General features: G+C 34.5%; 1 protein-coding gene across 1 annotated transcript in view; it reads left to right on the top strand.

Annotated features, from left to right (window-relative positions):
- Positions 1–16126, top strand: part of SEMA3D (sema domain, immunoglobulin domain (Ig), short basic domain, secreted, (semaphorin) 3D) — a gene marked incomplete at its 5' end in the record, with an annotated part of 145496 nt that overhangs the window by 105821 nt on the left and 23549 nt on the right. The window contains 5 exons of the mRNA XM_012664255.1: positions 5575–5797; positions 7883–7971; positions 9915–9956; positions 12859–13016; positions 15335–15399. Coding sequence (XP_012519709.1) covers positions 5575–5797; positions 7883–7971; positions 9915–9956; positions 12859–13016; positions 15335–15399 — 577 coding nt within the window. The remainder of the gene's footprint in view (positions 1–5574; positions 5798–7882; positions 7972–9914; positions 9957–12858; positions 13017–15334; positions 15400–16126) is intronic.

Consider the following 16126-nt stretch of genomic DNA (forward strand, 5'->3'; position numbering starts at 1 on the left):
ACAAAAACAAGATTAGGCAATTTTTGAACTACCATCAATGTAAAATAATGAAATGTCTCCCCCTTTATAACATTTCAAATCTCTGTCTAAACAAAAAGCCCCATCATGTACAAGTCCTCACGTGGCTTTTTCTCTGGAGAAAATCAAAGGTAAAGGCTAAACAATTTCCTGTCTTTGTGGTAGGGTCCTTATTGCCCTTCTTTTCTGCTGTGAGATTAAAAACTCCCAAATCTGGGATGTGGGTGTAGATAAGTCTGACAGTCCTTATTTATTCTCTACTAAATCAGCAGTCCCCAACCTTTTTGGCACCAGGGACCAGTCTCATAGAAGACAACTTTCCCACAAATGAGGAGTTGGGGAGAGGTGGGGAGGGGGTCGGGGGAGGTACAGGTTGGGGAGGTGGAGCTCAGGCGGTGATGGTTGGCCCTGTTTTCCTAACAGGCCACCATCTGGTACCAGCCTCGGCTCGAGGGTTGGGGACAGCAGCACTCAATAATTGGACTTTATAACATTGTAAGAGATGTTGAGAAATTACAAAGTTCTTTTGATTCCAGGTCCACTGGGAAATTCATCTTACAAATACACCATCATGGACCAGCTCTGGGTCCTGGCATACCCCTCTGTTCTAGAAAAGTCTTTCTTATCAAGGCATCATTGCCTTCCCTGAGATTGGTTTATGATTTTGCTTTCAAAAGAAAATCCTGTATGGAAGAGATCATAGGATAATAATACATAATGTCAATAACTGGGCTTACATAGCAGACTGAATGTAGGTAATGGTGCTCCAACTAGAACTAGAACTACTCCTGAGAAATTCAAACTTTTACCTTGATTGCTATTCTCAGCAGCAGGGATTTGAGGCAGCCGTGGAATCCACAAGTTCAGAACTTTTGGGGCACCCTGTTTTCTCTTTCTGCTCCATAAACCATGTGGCTTGAGCATCAGCATAATCCTGTAACACAATCTTTTCACAGAGAGGTGATGGTTCTTAGCTTGTTATGTCTTTGTTAATCTCCTGCATCAGATCTTGGTCATAAACCATGCTGGCCCCATTAAGTAAGAATTTTTTTAATATTGTAGAAAACGATGTTATTTAAGGTTGACTTCCAAACATAGGTGTAACTGACCAAAGACAAATATATAATTCAAAAATAGTATTCAACACTTTCTATTAATGTGTATAGTGTTAGACTATGACAGTCTTACCAAAGGGGACTGAAAAATGCAGAATATGAAGCAAGAATCCTCTCACAGTGTCTCACTCTGTCTTCCCATTTGTGCACCTGAGGAAAATGGCTAATATTTTGTTCTTATTGTTGTGTTTTTTGTTTGTTTCACTTTAAATAAATCTTCCCTAATTAATTTATAAACTATAGAAAACTTTGGAAAAATCTCATTTTAGGTATCAGTGGCTCACTCATGCCTCTGTATCATATTGAATTTACAGTTTTATTTTCTAATATTTGTTCACCTCAGAGCCTTCCATTTGTCGAGTAGCGAACTATTACTTTGTCACCATCTCTCTAAATTACTGAGGGTATTTTTGGTTCTATTTCTTCTAGCGTTTAGCAGAGGCAAGGCTAGAAGCTTTCTGACTCCAGGTTCCTAAACCTGAGTACACTGAAGGAGGTGTACGATGAAACATCACTGTCGTTCCCTTTAACTATGCAGAGGCTATGTTTCTCTAATGTGGTGAGAGGCCGTGGGCTTCTAACATGAACCAGCCTTTACAACAGATTTTCAGCTTTTTTTTCCACAGGGCCAACATTTGCTTTTATAATGAGGTTCTTCGAATCCCAGGCTGCTTACTATGTTCAACAGTGTTTTGCTTTTTCTGGTATGGGAATTCCTCTGAGAGAAAGGAAAACTCAGAGAGAGACAGAGAAATTTACCTCTGTCTTTTTGGCTCTGGCTTTTTTTTTTTTGAGACAGTCTTGCTCTGTCACCAGGGCTAGAGTACAGTGACATGATCATAGCTCACTGCAACCTTGAACTCCTGGGCTCAAGTGATCCTCCTGCCTCAGCCTTCCAAGTAGCTGGGATTACAGGCATGCGCCACCACGCCCAGCTAAGTGTTTCTAATTTTAGTAGAGATGGGGTCTCGTTCTTGCTCAGGCTGGTCTCCAACTCCTGACCTCAAATGATCCTCCCACCTCCACCTCCCAGAGTGCTAGGATTACAAGAGTGAGCCCCCGTACCTGCCCAGACCCTGGCTTTTCTATCTCTGATATTTAATATAAGGTCTTTCCTTGCCCATAACTGTTATAGGCTGACTCTTAGATGAATAAACAGGAGGATAAGATGGCACCTATTACATTTGTGGTTTTTACTTTATAAATAAAACTCAGACTTCCTTTACATATTTAGTTTATTTTTCTCAGTTTGCTGAAAATGAAAGCCTAGTTCAGTCCTTCCTTGTGCCATGTCTTCCCACACGTTATTCATTTTTCTGATTTGTTTAAAAGAAAACTGCAACCTGTAGAGAACAGTCTGAAGCCGCAGAGGGAGAAAACCTTTAACAGCTGTCTGGGGCCTTGCCAAGGGGAAAAGATCTCTCATTGGATAAAAACCCTTTCTCTCCTTTTATCCATTGCTTCCCACTCCACTACTAAAGGCCCTAGACAAACATGCAGACCTGCCAAGCATAACACGATCACACCTAGCCAGCTATGGCAGCCAGCCATGGGAGATAGGCGCTGAACCAGGGCTGGTTGCTGTTGCTGTTGCTGTTGGGTTTACCCTTTCATCTCACGGTTTGTCTAGACACGTTCTCTTCTAGTCTTGAGATGGTATTAATGTTTCTAGCAAGATACTGGTATTTTAAAATTTCAGTAATAGCTTTCTCTTTTTTTCTTTGTCCTTAAATTTTAAAGTGTCTTTGAGTTTTATAAAACAGTAGGTAGAGACACAGATAAGTTTCCTGATTTATTTCCTACATTCACAGGGAGCTAAAGTGGTGGAAGTTAGGCCAATGTTAGAAAACTGGAGGCAAAAGTAAATGGCCCCCCTATGGTATGTTCAAATGGACCGTGTTAATAGCTAGAAATTAAAAGTACATACATACAGAGAAAAATTCACTAGATTTTTAATATGTGGGATGTACAGCTGCAATAAGAAAAATTTCTAGGCTCTTTTGTAAGAAAATAAATAATTGAATATAACAATTTGCTTTAGATATAGCATTTTACACACTTTCTCTTTTTCTTCTATGGAATTTTTCCTCCCTACTTTACTCTTACCTGCGTATGTTGCTTGGCATCTCAAGTTATTTTTAGATCTCTGTGCTGCACAGCTATATGATATCAAAGCAAAAATTCCACTGGTTTGAATGTACTAAAATAACAATATTTGGTTCAAACCATACTGTCTTAAACCTCAGGGAGTAACTCTACCAAATCATTTTCATTTGTGCAAGCATAGTGGAGACTCGGACCTGAGAGATCACGCATAGGAACCCAGAGGATAAAGATCTTATCCAAACACTGGCAGCATGCCATGAGGAAAAGCTGCCATAAGAAAAAATATATATTCAAAGATCATTTTATAATAGTCAATAGAAACCATGTTTTCCTTCTCTTCTTTTTTTCTTAGATTTTATTACACTTAAACCTTTTTGTCAGAGGTGAGCAATGAAGAAAATTGTCATATTTATTTATTTGCTAAATGTTCATATTTTTATTCAACTATACTTTCTTACATTAAAATTTGTAATTATTTAAAAATTTGATATCACAACTCGTGGATTGAATGTCATTATATTATTTCTTTTGAAATTTTGGCTACTGCATAACTACAGCTGCAAAGTCAAAAGAGATTTTTTAAGCTGGAGGGCTCTTTCAAAAATGTAATGCAGGCAAAATCTTGCTCTTGCTTTGATTTTAATGATAGACCAACCAGATTGAACCACAGGCATTATATGCTATAAGCCCACGGTGAATGGCCTTTGACTGAGCCTCAAACATGCAGCCTCTAATTGGAGAGGAGCTTTGTATCATTTGAGCTCCATATCCATTTTGAGTCTCTGCTTAATCTATTTAATACAGGGTTCCTTCCATTATCGAGTTGACAGATTCCACTTGGCGGAAGGCTAAGTGCTAGAAATAATAACTGAACACACAGACATAGATCTTTAGACCAACATCCAGTTAAGAATATGCCAGATAAATACTAAATGGCTAATACTCCAGGACATTTCTAATCTCTCTGCTGCAGAACCTGAGGCAAGTAAACAGAAAGCAAGAAAGGATCAGTTTCTTAATAACAGACATGCAAGATTTCTGTGAAAGATATTTTTTAATTATTTATAGAAATTCATTAACAGTTTTTTTTTTTAACTACAACTTCTTTGATACTTCTTCTAACTCATAAGAGCCATTATGATTTTATTGGTATAAAATTTGGGTTCAGAGTCATATATTGTGACTAACTCTAGGATCTTCGGCCCCCTAAGAATGACTCTCTTGAATGCTTTGAGAAGTACATTTTATTTTTGGAAGCTTAACATGATTCTAATTAGTGCCTTGTATAAATGGCTCAGTTTAGTAAAGACTATGTTTCCAACTTTTCTAAAAACTATAATAAGGGAAAAGCAGAATCTACTTTCAAACTTTCCCTAATGTCACTCATTTTCTTCTCTATGCCTGCCTGCATCAATTGACTAAAGTTTTCCACTTCAAAAGAATACATTAGTCCATTAAGAATTTGAAATGTGATAACAGAATTGTTCTATCAGAGGTATATTCCTAAATTATAATATATTGAAAAATAAAATAGATTTAGGATTTGGAAGAGAAGATATTTTCTGAATTAAAAAAGTTTAGTTATAAAGTGATTTCTTTATTTTTGGATAAAGTCACTTCAAATTCATTGACTAGTAGGAACTTTTTAATTTTTACCACCAGGGGGCAGATTATGTTAACTATTGATTTGGTAAACACTGAAAGGCACGCAGGAGGCAATTTTAGACACAAGTGGAAAATTCCCTGAGGGTTTCTTCACAGCTCCTTTAGGAGAAAAGCTGTTAAACTGTTCAAAGTATAATTTTCACACCAGCTATAAAAGAAACTACATAATTACAATTTCAAATTATTAAAGTTTTTTCGAAAATAATTTTTGCAACCTGTTGATTTGTTCCTTTTTATTTTTAATAAACATGATTTCAGTTAAACTGAAATCATAAAGTTACTCAAAGGAAATTGAAAATGATAGTTTCCCATAGTTTCTCAGGTTTATAGATCAATTTCTTAACAGATATGTCAACTTAAATTTCATGTATCTTCATTAGACACAATAATCTTCAAAGGAACGATAATGTTTATAAGAAAAGAATTCACTGTGGAAATTTTATACATATACATAAATGAATACATATAATTTAGGATATTTTTGAGGGGGAAAACTGGATTTAAATTTATTGGTGGTAGACCGCATTTATTTACAAGTACACTTGATTCCATATTGACTCTGTTGTCCATTCCTTTAATATTATTGGTGATAAGCCTTAAAAACTTTACTGAAAGTAAGTGAGAATTTCTCAGGTACATAAACAATGTCTTTCTCCACATTTATTTTCAGTGTCCAAGCAAAACCTATGACCCACTGATTAAATCCACCCGAGATTTTCCAGATGATGTCATCAGTTTCATAAAGCGGCACCCTGTGATGTATAAGTCAGTGTACCCCGTTGCAGGAGGGCCAACATTCAAGCGAATCAATGTGGATTACAGACTGACACAGATAGTGGTGGATCATGTCGTTGCAGAAGACGGCCAGTATGATGTAATGTTTCTCGGAACAGGTAAGCTCAAACTAGATCACGCTTACTTTCAAAGGAATTTTTCATGATTAAACAAAACAAATGGTTCAAAAATGTTTATTGGTCAAAATAAAAATGAGTAATTATTAGCTAATACTTTGTCAATATTTCTTAAAATTGTGTAACACATGCTTTTAAATTATATTCATAAATACCTCCCAGCCTCCTAAATATATTTGTTTATTATAACTGCAGTGTGCCTACTATAGCTTAGGTACTCAATACATATTTGTTCAGTGACTTTGGACTAAAATTAAACAAGTGGAACAAAGTAATATTTCTTTATTTTCAACCTTCACCTTTCCCTTCACCTACTTGACAAGCTCTACCTCAAAGGATCCTTTTACCTGATTTTGAGAATCTTTGACTTAGTTGACTCAAGATAGCTTTTCAAAAACATTAAGCATTATTATGTAAAGACCTTTAAATAGAAACTTCTTGGAGATTGTTTTCCTATTCTTAAATTTTTTATGGATTAAAATGAATTTTGTGGACTCTCATAATTGAAACCCACTTTATTCTTTGTCTGCCAACTCAGTATTTGTAAAATGATTTAAAATTTTTTTCACAGAAAGAAAAATGTTGTTTATTTGGTAAGTCTCAAAAATTTTAGAAAGTATTATTTAATAATATCATGTGAATTCTAATGGTATTTAATGATAAACATGCATCATTAAAAACTATGCACTGCTATGTTATATAATTGAATGGATCAAGCATTTCATCAAAAAATGGAAATTAATGGGTTTTCAAAAAGATATTTTTAATGAAAATATATATTTAGGAATGCAAACAATAGTAGAATTATTTTAAAAATATATTGGTTTTACAAAAGCTAGATTTATTAGGAAGTATGTGCGTTATAGACTCAGATCATTAAATACCAGTTGTCAAACCTGGTTATGTTGCATATAGTAATTCCAAGAACTGGAAAAATAAGGGATTTTTCAAAGACTACAGAGATGGCTGCTGAAGAGTCGGAAGTAGAAATAATTAGTTTCTTATCAATGCTCACGAGTTTGGCCTTTAATTTGCACTGTCCACCCAAAGCTCACTCCCAGGTCAACTGTTCACTGCCATAAATGTCATTCAGCCACTAGGTGGTACTATCTAACTTTTACTGAGAAAATTATAGAGACACCAAGATAGATAATTTTGACATTTGGAAAATGTATATTTGATATTTTTCAAAGATCCTAGAGTCATTTAAAAATAATTAAATAATCCAGACTATTTTGCACAAACAGGACCATTACTATATATGTTACTATACTCCAACCCCAGTGCTCAGAAGTTTAAAAATATCTATTTTGTGTGAATTAATTTTAAAGTGCAATTTTTTTTGTAAAGTATTTTTTTTTCTGTACTAGTATGCCACCTGTGGAATTGCAATATAAGAGGATATATTTAAGACTTTTTCTAAATGTCAATTTTTGGTTTACATTATCAACCTCGTATTGTCTTTTAAGTTGAACTGAACTAATTTAGACAAAACTTCAGTTTCTAGCCCATTAATAATGATTAGGAAGATAAAATACAATTGAAGAGTGAGCTACAATTTTCCTCAGATTGCTTCAATGATTTCTCTTTTTTTTTTGTCCGTCTGTTAACATTAAAAGAACATACATCTGCCTTTTATGGTGAATTGGATATAATAACTACTAAATAAATATATATTACATTGAGCTAGAGGTGGAGGAGAGAGAAATTGGTTATTTTAATATATTTTAACCTTTTTAATTAAGGCCCAAAACATTTGTTCCATCTTTGTTATCATTTTAACCAGTATTTAAACTAAACATATATATTTCTTTTGTGAAGAATATGCTCCGAATATGTCTTTTAATATTCTCTCTATAAATATGTATTCTACTAGCTAAAAGCTATAATATTTCTGAAGGGCAAAATCATATACATTAAGCTTCACTTCTTTATGTTTGCTTTATTCAATCTAATTTGTGAAAGGCATTTAAAAAGAAATGAAGGGAGCAATTTGTTTCTAGGAATATGCTTACAACTGAATAGTGAAATAGAAATAGCAGGCTCATGGGCTATGCACTTTTTCAGACATTGGAACCCTGCTAAAAGTTGTCAGCATTTCCAAGGAGAAGTGGAATATGGAAGAGGTAGTTCTGGAGGAGTTGCAGATATTCAAGGTAAGACTCAGTCCCAAGTTGCAGGAGCAGAGACGGGGGAACTGAGATGTTCTTGTTTCAGGGCGCACTTGTTTTAATACATCATCACTTTTCCTGGAGAAGTGTTTGAAATTAGCTCCTTTATTTTTCTTTTCCCTAAGCAATGGAAAAAGTTTTATACACAACTTTGAATGGGACTCACCTTACTCTATAGAGTACCACTGAACTCAGAGCTCCTGGGATTGCCTCTCATTACTGCATTCTCTAAGCATACAGTCAGACAAATTGCCACATTAAATGAAAGCCTGGGGTCTCTTTTACTATCCAGATGCTTTTCTACTTTATAAATTTTGCTTTTCTATTTTTCCCCAATTGAATTTGAAAAAGCTAAAAGAGTGTATAAATCATGTGTCCCTGCTTTTCTGTAAGGAAATTAAAAAAAAAAAAAAAAAAGGTTGCATGATAGTAAGTCTTCATGTATGCTAAATTGCTCTCACCAGCCAAAAAGAGTTAGTAGATCTACAAGAATAGTTCTCCAGGTCTAGAGAATGTCTTTGACTTTTAACAATAAATTTGAATTGTGGCATTTTTTTGGTAAATCCTCAATAAAATTTGATTTTAAATTATTTCCTGAAAATAACATTAGAAATAAAATTTTATTCCTTAGAAAAGCTTTTTAAAAATATGCTGTGGTTTTTAATAACATTTTTGTTGAGACAGTTTATTAAAAAGGATTGTTTCCATGTAAACATCTATTGCCTAAAAGGGAATAAAGCCCTCCACTGTGAGGGGCCCAAGTTAATTAACATGCTGAGTTCCACAGGATCCTGTTTACATTGTGATGATAATAGTGGTCAAGGAGTTAACAAGAACAAGGCCTGCTATCTGGTGTCTACCAAAACAAAATCTTGGGTGGCTCCTAAGGGAAAGGCCGGATGTCAAACATAAATGTGAACCCTGAGGCCAAAAATACAGTCCCTACAACACATGTAGGCACATTGGAACAAATCTCATTCAATGGTGTTACGACCGTGGTCCACAGGAATTGCTTGGATTCCGCTGTTAAAGATTAAATAATGGCCGTGATTTGTTTTGTTTTCTTCTTTTAAAAACAGCTTTATTGAGGTATAATTGACATACAAAAAACACACATACTTAATGCATATAATTTGATGAGTTTGGCCATGCTTTTTAAGTTCGTGACACAAAATATTATTGGATAGATAGAACGTTCTCACTTAAATTTTTTGTTTCTTATACTTCCTTAAATCTTTTACATTTGCTACTATTTGCCAAGTAGTAAATACTAGCTGGTGTGAAATGAATAAATAGTAGATAGATAGAAGATAGACAGATGGCATTTTTTTAAAACATTCTGTCCTTTTTAGTTTGGTAATTTTTGTGTTCATGTTTCTGATTTTGTCTTACATGCACAGAGCCATATTTTCTACAAATAAAACTGGCTTTAGTGTATATTATGAAATCACGGGCATCAATATTGTATAGTGTTCCATAAAGAATATGGTCATCCACAAGGAGCCCTATAACTTTTCAGAACTCTGCTACTTGAACAAGTTTTTGAACCACTGATCTAAGTAATAGCAGAAAGAGGTAATAAATAATTATGGAGATGTTCTTGTCAACACTAGTTTGAATTATATGGAAGCAGTTAAGATAAGCAGATTGGAAAAAGGAGAAACTTGTCAGTAACTGGGAACAATTTTCATTGCAGTGTTTCCTTATATGTTAAGGTAGTTTTTCTTTAATAAGATACTTTAAGTAACTATTTTCACTTCTATTAAGGTAAAACCACTACACACTGGAAGAAAATAGCAAACAAGATCCTTTTCTCCCCTAAATAGCAGATCACTTCAGTGATCTTTGGTGTAAGATAAAACAACATATTGGTTAATAAAAAAGCATGTTAATGATTATCTTTATTGACATATAACTTCTATTTTCAGCACCCATCGATCATCTTGAACATGGAGTTGTCTCTAAAGCAGGTACTTTCTAATTTTTATATAAAAATTATCCACAAAGCAACAGGTTACTTGAATCAAAAGTTCATTTGAAGGGAAATCCATTGAAATTGGAAATTAAACAGTAAATAATATAAAAATTTTACATTTGTTTCTAGTTTAATTGATTAATGGCCATTGTTTGAGCCTTGCCTTGGGAGAAATGGAACCTAATTTCATCAATTGAACAATATATTCTTCTCTTCCTTTGGCCTTTAAAAATGAGCTCACTTTCCTAGTCTAATAAGGAAGTCTTTCTGTGAAAGTCATAAAAAATTGTGTAGAATATCACCCCTAACCCTTACAAAGGGTTTTAATCTGGAAGTCTAGGAGTTAGAATATGGACTGTGGTAGCAAATAGCCCAACAACAGTTGGCCTTCAAAATACCACTTAATATTGAACTCTCAGAATCAGTTTCCTTTACAGTAAAGTTAGAAAAACAATATCTACATTGTAAGTTTATTGGAAGTTTAAATAAGATGTTACATGCAAAATTCTACACAGAGAGCTGGGACATTATAAGCATGAAGTGAAGAGTAGGTAATTATGATAATGATAACAATGTTGAATATGACTTCAGTTCTCTGATATGATACTCCAAATCCCAATTGGTTCTAGAGATTCATACTTGCATTACCATTTCTATTTGTACCCTCAAGATTTAAGAAAGTCATATGATAAGATGTTCAACATTAAGGTGTTTCTAAAATTGTCTTTATCTACTATGCCTCATATGGCAGAATGATCATTAAGGAAAGTTCTAAATAGGTTTCTTCTTCAGGTCTTTTCCATTAATCTGTTCATTCATTCAACATTTATTTCTTGAAGGCCTACTGCTGTGCTTGGAGGGTACAGAAGTGAATGAATGACATAGCTTTTAACCTCCAAGAAGCTCACAGTAGAGCTGAGAGACAGAGGAGCATGCTATTCATAATAATAATGATAAAAACAAACAGATAAATTAAAAGGGGATGGGATTGAGGAGCTTATGCCACGTGAAAGGGGAGAACATTTTGCAAAAGTGTGAAGAGAGACCATAGGTTGTTCTAATCGGTTTGTGTTACTTTAGAGCCAGAGGTATATGTGTGTTCAAGGGGGAAGGGGGCTGGAAATAAACCTGGAGAGGTAAGCCAGAGCAAGATTAGGCACATCCTTATACGTCCTCCTAAGAAGCTTAACAATGTATCTTAAAGATAATGAAACCCCTGGGTGCTTAGGAAGCTCGTACTTACTGTCCCAGCTTCCCAAGAAGCTGAGATGGGAGGATCACAGGAGCCCAGGAATTCGAGTCCAGCCTGGGCAACATAAGGAGATCCTGTCTCAAAAAAAAAAAAAAAAGGCAATGAACACCCCTAAAGATTATAACCAGGAGGTTGTCCCGATAAGATTTTCCTTTTAGAAAAATCAGTCTGCTGTGGCAGTGTGGAAGATAGATTGGGTTCTGGTGGAGAGATGGGGGTTGCTGGAAAACAAGGCTGAAGCCACAGAAATAGGACACTTACAAGTAATCCAGGAAAGAAATGATAAGGACTGAAACAAAGGCAGTGGCAGTGGAGAGGGAGAGGAGGAAATAGATCAGAAAATCCTCCATGAGAGAATGGAAATGACGTGGTGACAGATTGAATGTGAGAGACAGAAGATTCAAAAACAACTGCCAGATTTCTGTCTTGGGTAACGGGGTGAGTGATGGTGCTTCTTGCCAAGGTAGGGCAGGAGGAGTAGATTTAGGGGAGTCGTTATGTTCATGTTTATGTTGTTTTCAGAATACATCTGAACCTTTAGAGAATAAAAGGCGTAAAGAAATGAGAATAGGAAAGAGGGAAACCCAGCATTTAGTGCGAAGAAAAAAATTACAAAGGCAGACATGAAGAGGGAGAACAGGAGAAAGTGGAGAGAGTTTCAAGGAGCATATTGTCATTAGTGTCCAACACTATGGAGAATTTAAGCAAAACAAATGTTAAACAGTGTTCATTGCATTTAGCAACTAGAAAGTCTTAACTGACAGTTTAATGGGCGATAGAGGTATAAGACAGATTTCTGTAAGTTGAGTGCATGTATGCTACTTACTGCCAATATTTACTTCTAAGCTGCTTTTCCTTCATTTAAAGCTTGGCATGGTCCACTGGGGTTGACCATGAGTTCTTTAAAGGCACAGGCTACGGCTTATTCATTTGTATCGTCCCTCCCTCTCTACCACCACTACCACAGACACCCAAATGCATACATAAGTGGGGTAGTGCATTCATTTCTGGGCTTATTTTCAAAGCTGAATTTTATTTGCTGGGTTTTTCAGTATCCTGCAGTCTTTTCTTTTTGACATGGCTTCTCTCAAGCCTGCTTCAACACTTTCTTTAGAGTGATACCAAAAGCTTTCTCTCCCACTTACAACCCTGTCCTTTTGGGGACCAGTACTTCATTAACAAATGAAATGGTTAATTAAAACCAGAGGAAAGTTTTATAAATCTCTTTTCAGTCATCTCTCATGTAAGGAGCCATGGCTGGGGAAGACCCTCAGGTTTGCCTGTAGCATCTGTGCTTGATATAATCTACCAAGGTATATTTTCTACTATTGAGAAAGAATTTGACATCTTAATTCTTGTCTAGCAGCTGGTTTTTGACCTTCATAAATTGCTGCCAAGCTTACTCAGCACTTTAGAATGCTGTCGTTTTCATTACCGACATCTTCAAACCACCAAACCACTCCCCCACCAGGGGTAGAAGAAATTGACGTGTTTTGCTCTTTGTTATGTTTCTGTACAAGTGTTTACAAGGGGCGGGACACTTAGGGAAACAGATTTAGATGTATCATGTGGTATTCAAGAAAACAAAGTTTTTAAGACTAGTCTGAAAGGTGCTTCTAATTCATTTGTTTTGCCTGATTTGCAGCAACAGTTGTACATTGGTTCACGAGATGGATTGGTTCAGCTCTCCTTGCACAGATGCGACACTTATGGGAAAGCTTGTGCAGACTGTTGTCTCGCCAGAGACCCCTACTGTGCCTGGGATGGAAATGCGTGCTCTCGATACGCACCTACTTCAAAAAGGTAAGACGTGCATTGAGAATATCCTTCCTTTCTATAAAATGAATATCTCACATAAATCGTCGTCTTGTAGTTTAAGTTAAAATGAAAATATATAGAAAACATGGTCAGTTGATGGAAGGAATATTGAAATAAATCTTTTTAGAGTTTTGTATAAAACTAAATTTTGAAAGAGAGTAAAACAGATATTCTGAAATTCCAAAACGTAGAACTTTAAAAAATTGATACATTGTTTATATTCTTTTTTTTCATTTACATTTAAACACCATTAAAATTTGTTTCTATTCGCTACTTTACCTTTTTTATAATCCTCCCTTCCTCCCTTCTTATTGTAAATATGTATATACTCAGAACTGTTTCATAAATAATTTTAAAATATATGTGTTTGTAAAAGCACAGATTATATACAGCCCACAGTGCATCTAGTGACTTGGTACAATTTTATTTTTACTCTAATAACTCTAATTTAGTCAATTTCTGCCACTCCGATATACTTAAACAACAAACTGTTACCTTGCTCTTTGCAGTTCATTGCTTTATGTGTTCCTAGACATAACCACTATTTTGAGCCAGTAATTCTCAGCTAGAAATTTATTCTGTACACACATGTGCAAAAGTTCCACAAAGTTATATGGTTAAGGATGTTCATTTCAGCACTATCTTTAATAACAAAATAACTTGAAACAATCTGAATGAATGCCCATCAATATGCCTGATGTTAGGTAAATATCATACATTAATTATTTTTAATGTGGGTTATAGTAGCATTACTTTATAAAGTATTGTTCAAAGTATATTTCCATCTAGGTAAAATGTCAGCAAATTGTGTGTGTCATTCTTTTATTCTTTAGGTCTTTTTTTAACCAATTAAGATAACAGGTAAGCATATGTTAGTCTCATTACCACATGTACATTTTTTTTTCTTTTTGAAATTTTACTGATTTGTTAAATTCTAAAATCTTGGGAGTCACAGATTAAATATATAGTATAATACAACAGCAAATACTGCTTAAAATTGTAAACATTTTATATTGGCTGAAATCTCTGAATTAAATTTAAATGGGTAGATATGATTATTACAAGTCAAAATAAAAAGTCACCAACATTTTGTTATGGGTTTCAGCCAATAATATGCTTATCATAGTGAGTCTTTTCTGGAAGCTAAAAAGCAAGAATTCTCCTTAGTTGGTGAGAAACCTTCAATATGATGAATAGACCGTGTTCTTTAAGAAGCCAAGATATAAAAACGTTCTTGACCTTATGTACCTTATACCATCATAATTTTTCTTCTTCTAGTTCCCAAGACTGTATCTCTGATCTTACAGATATGCCACTGTGATGTTTTTCCTTACCTAACATAATGTGCATGTGAGCCAAAAGATGCTCACAATGGATGAATCTTGTACAAGGTCGTCATCTGGTCAGCATTGCCCTTAAGGAACACCCTAGATATTGCAGAAGGTTTATGGTTCTTCTCCAATCTCTGAAGTGGCAAAATAAAATGGCCAAAGCAAATAAGATATAAAATAATGTAATATATATAATAAGATATACATTAATATATTATAATAAGATATATATTAATATAAGATGTATATTAACATAAAATAACATAAGAGTGTAAGACATGCTTAACATACATGTAGCAGATTTTTTCTTTTTTATACAATAATTACTATTTTCTCTTAAGGAAAATATGTGACATAATGCAAAAGCCATTATTTATTATCATTATCATTAATATTATTATCACAACTACCAGAAAACAAGTTGAGCTACATGACAGAAGATAGAAATAATAGGTAGCCATTCATACCATATCAAACTTGTAATTCTGTTTCAAGTGACAGCATTTAATTTGTTGCTTAATCAAATCTATGTAATAATGTGTATTTACATGATAAAGTGTTTTGTACTTGTGTATACTTTATTACCCACTGACTGAAGCTCTTTTATATGTTATTATTTCCCAATGACTGAAAGGGTAAGTAGAGTTATCCCTATTTTAGTTATATAAAACCTGGATTATATTTATATTCAACCTGTTCCATTGAATAATTCATCAAAAATCAGACAAAAAGAAAAGAATAGTAATTAAATAAAATTGAAGTAATCTCATTGTCCAAACAGGATTTGTTCTACTAGGATTCTACCACCAGTAACATTGGAGTTAATGTTAGTTTCATTGCAATATTGACCTGCATTTAAGTTGAGCTGTAAGATAAGCATAGTTCTGCATCTGTTATTAGTGTTAGATGTAGCCTTTCTATATTCTGATTATCACACTTGAAGTTCTCATCAGTTTAACCCCCTTTCTGTAGGCGAGCTAGACGCCAAGATGTAAAGTATGGGGACCCAATCACCCAGTGCTGGGACATAGAAGACAGTAAGTACAGATTTAATATGCTTTTTCTTCCATTTAAAATGCTAAGCTTAGTCTTTGTGCATCTCTTTATTATATAACTTGAAACATCTATTATACAGGAAGATCTCATTTTGTGTAATTCGTATGTTCTGAAAGAGCAAGTAGGAAATTTTATAAATCAACCCCTGTCTGTGTGCCTAAGTGAATAATCCTTTGTTATATCATTATTTGTTTCATATGTCTTTTAAAATTCCTATACTGTAGCTTTGTTTCTTTTTTACTGCCTTATCCATCCTTGTAAAGTTTGAAAACTGCTATTAGAGATAAAGCACGATATAGCCAAAAACACTTGGACATTTAGTATAAACTCAGAGACCTCCCAGAAATGTCTGATAAAAGCAGAGGTACTTATTAGAAAGAAGTTTTAGGCAGCCTATACTTTATTTGTATTCACTTATTAATTTATATGTTCATTCAATCAGTATAGATTTATTAAGTGACTTCCCCATGCATGTAATAGTCCTGGGTATATTATGAGACAAAGAAACTCCACAGAGAGCTTATGATTCTTTGGGGAGATGTCATAAGGTACAATTAGTGATGTGGGAGTTTAGCAAAAGAGAGATCACCAGAGGCTGTATTGTTCACAAAAAACTTCATAGGATAGAAGATCTTCAAAATCTGAGTAGGAGACGGGCAGAGTGGCGAATGAAGAGGAGGTCTGATGAATGAGTCTGAAAACAAAGAA

This window comes from Propithecus coquereli, unplaced genomic scaffold (genome assembly GCF_000956105.1).
Source record: "Propithecus coquereli isolate 6110/MARCELLA unplaced genomic scaffold, Pcoq_1.0 Scaffold878, whole genome shotgun sequence".
NCBI classification, from domain to species: domain Eukaryota; kingdom Metazoa; phylum Chordata; class Mammalia; order Primates; family Indriidae; genus Propithecus; species Propithecus coquereli.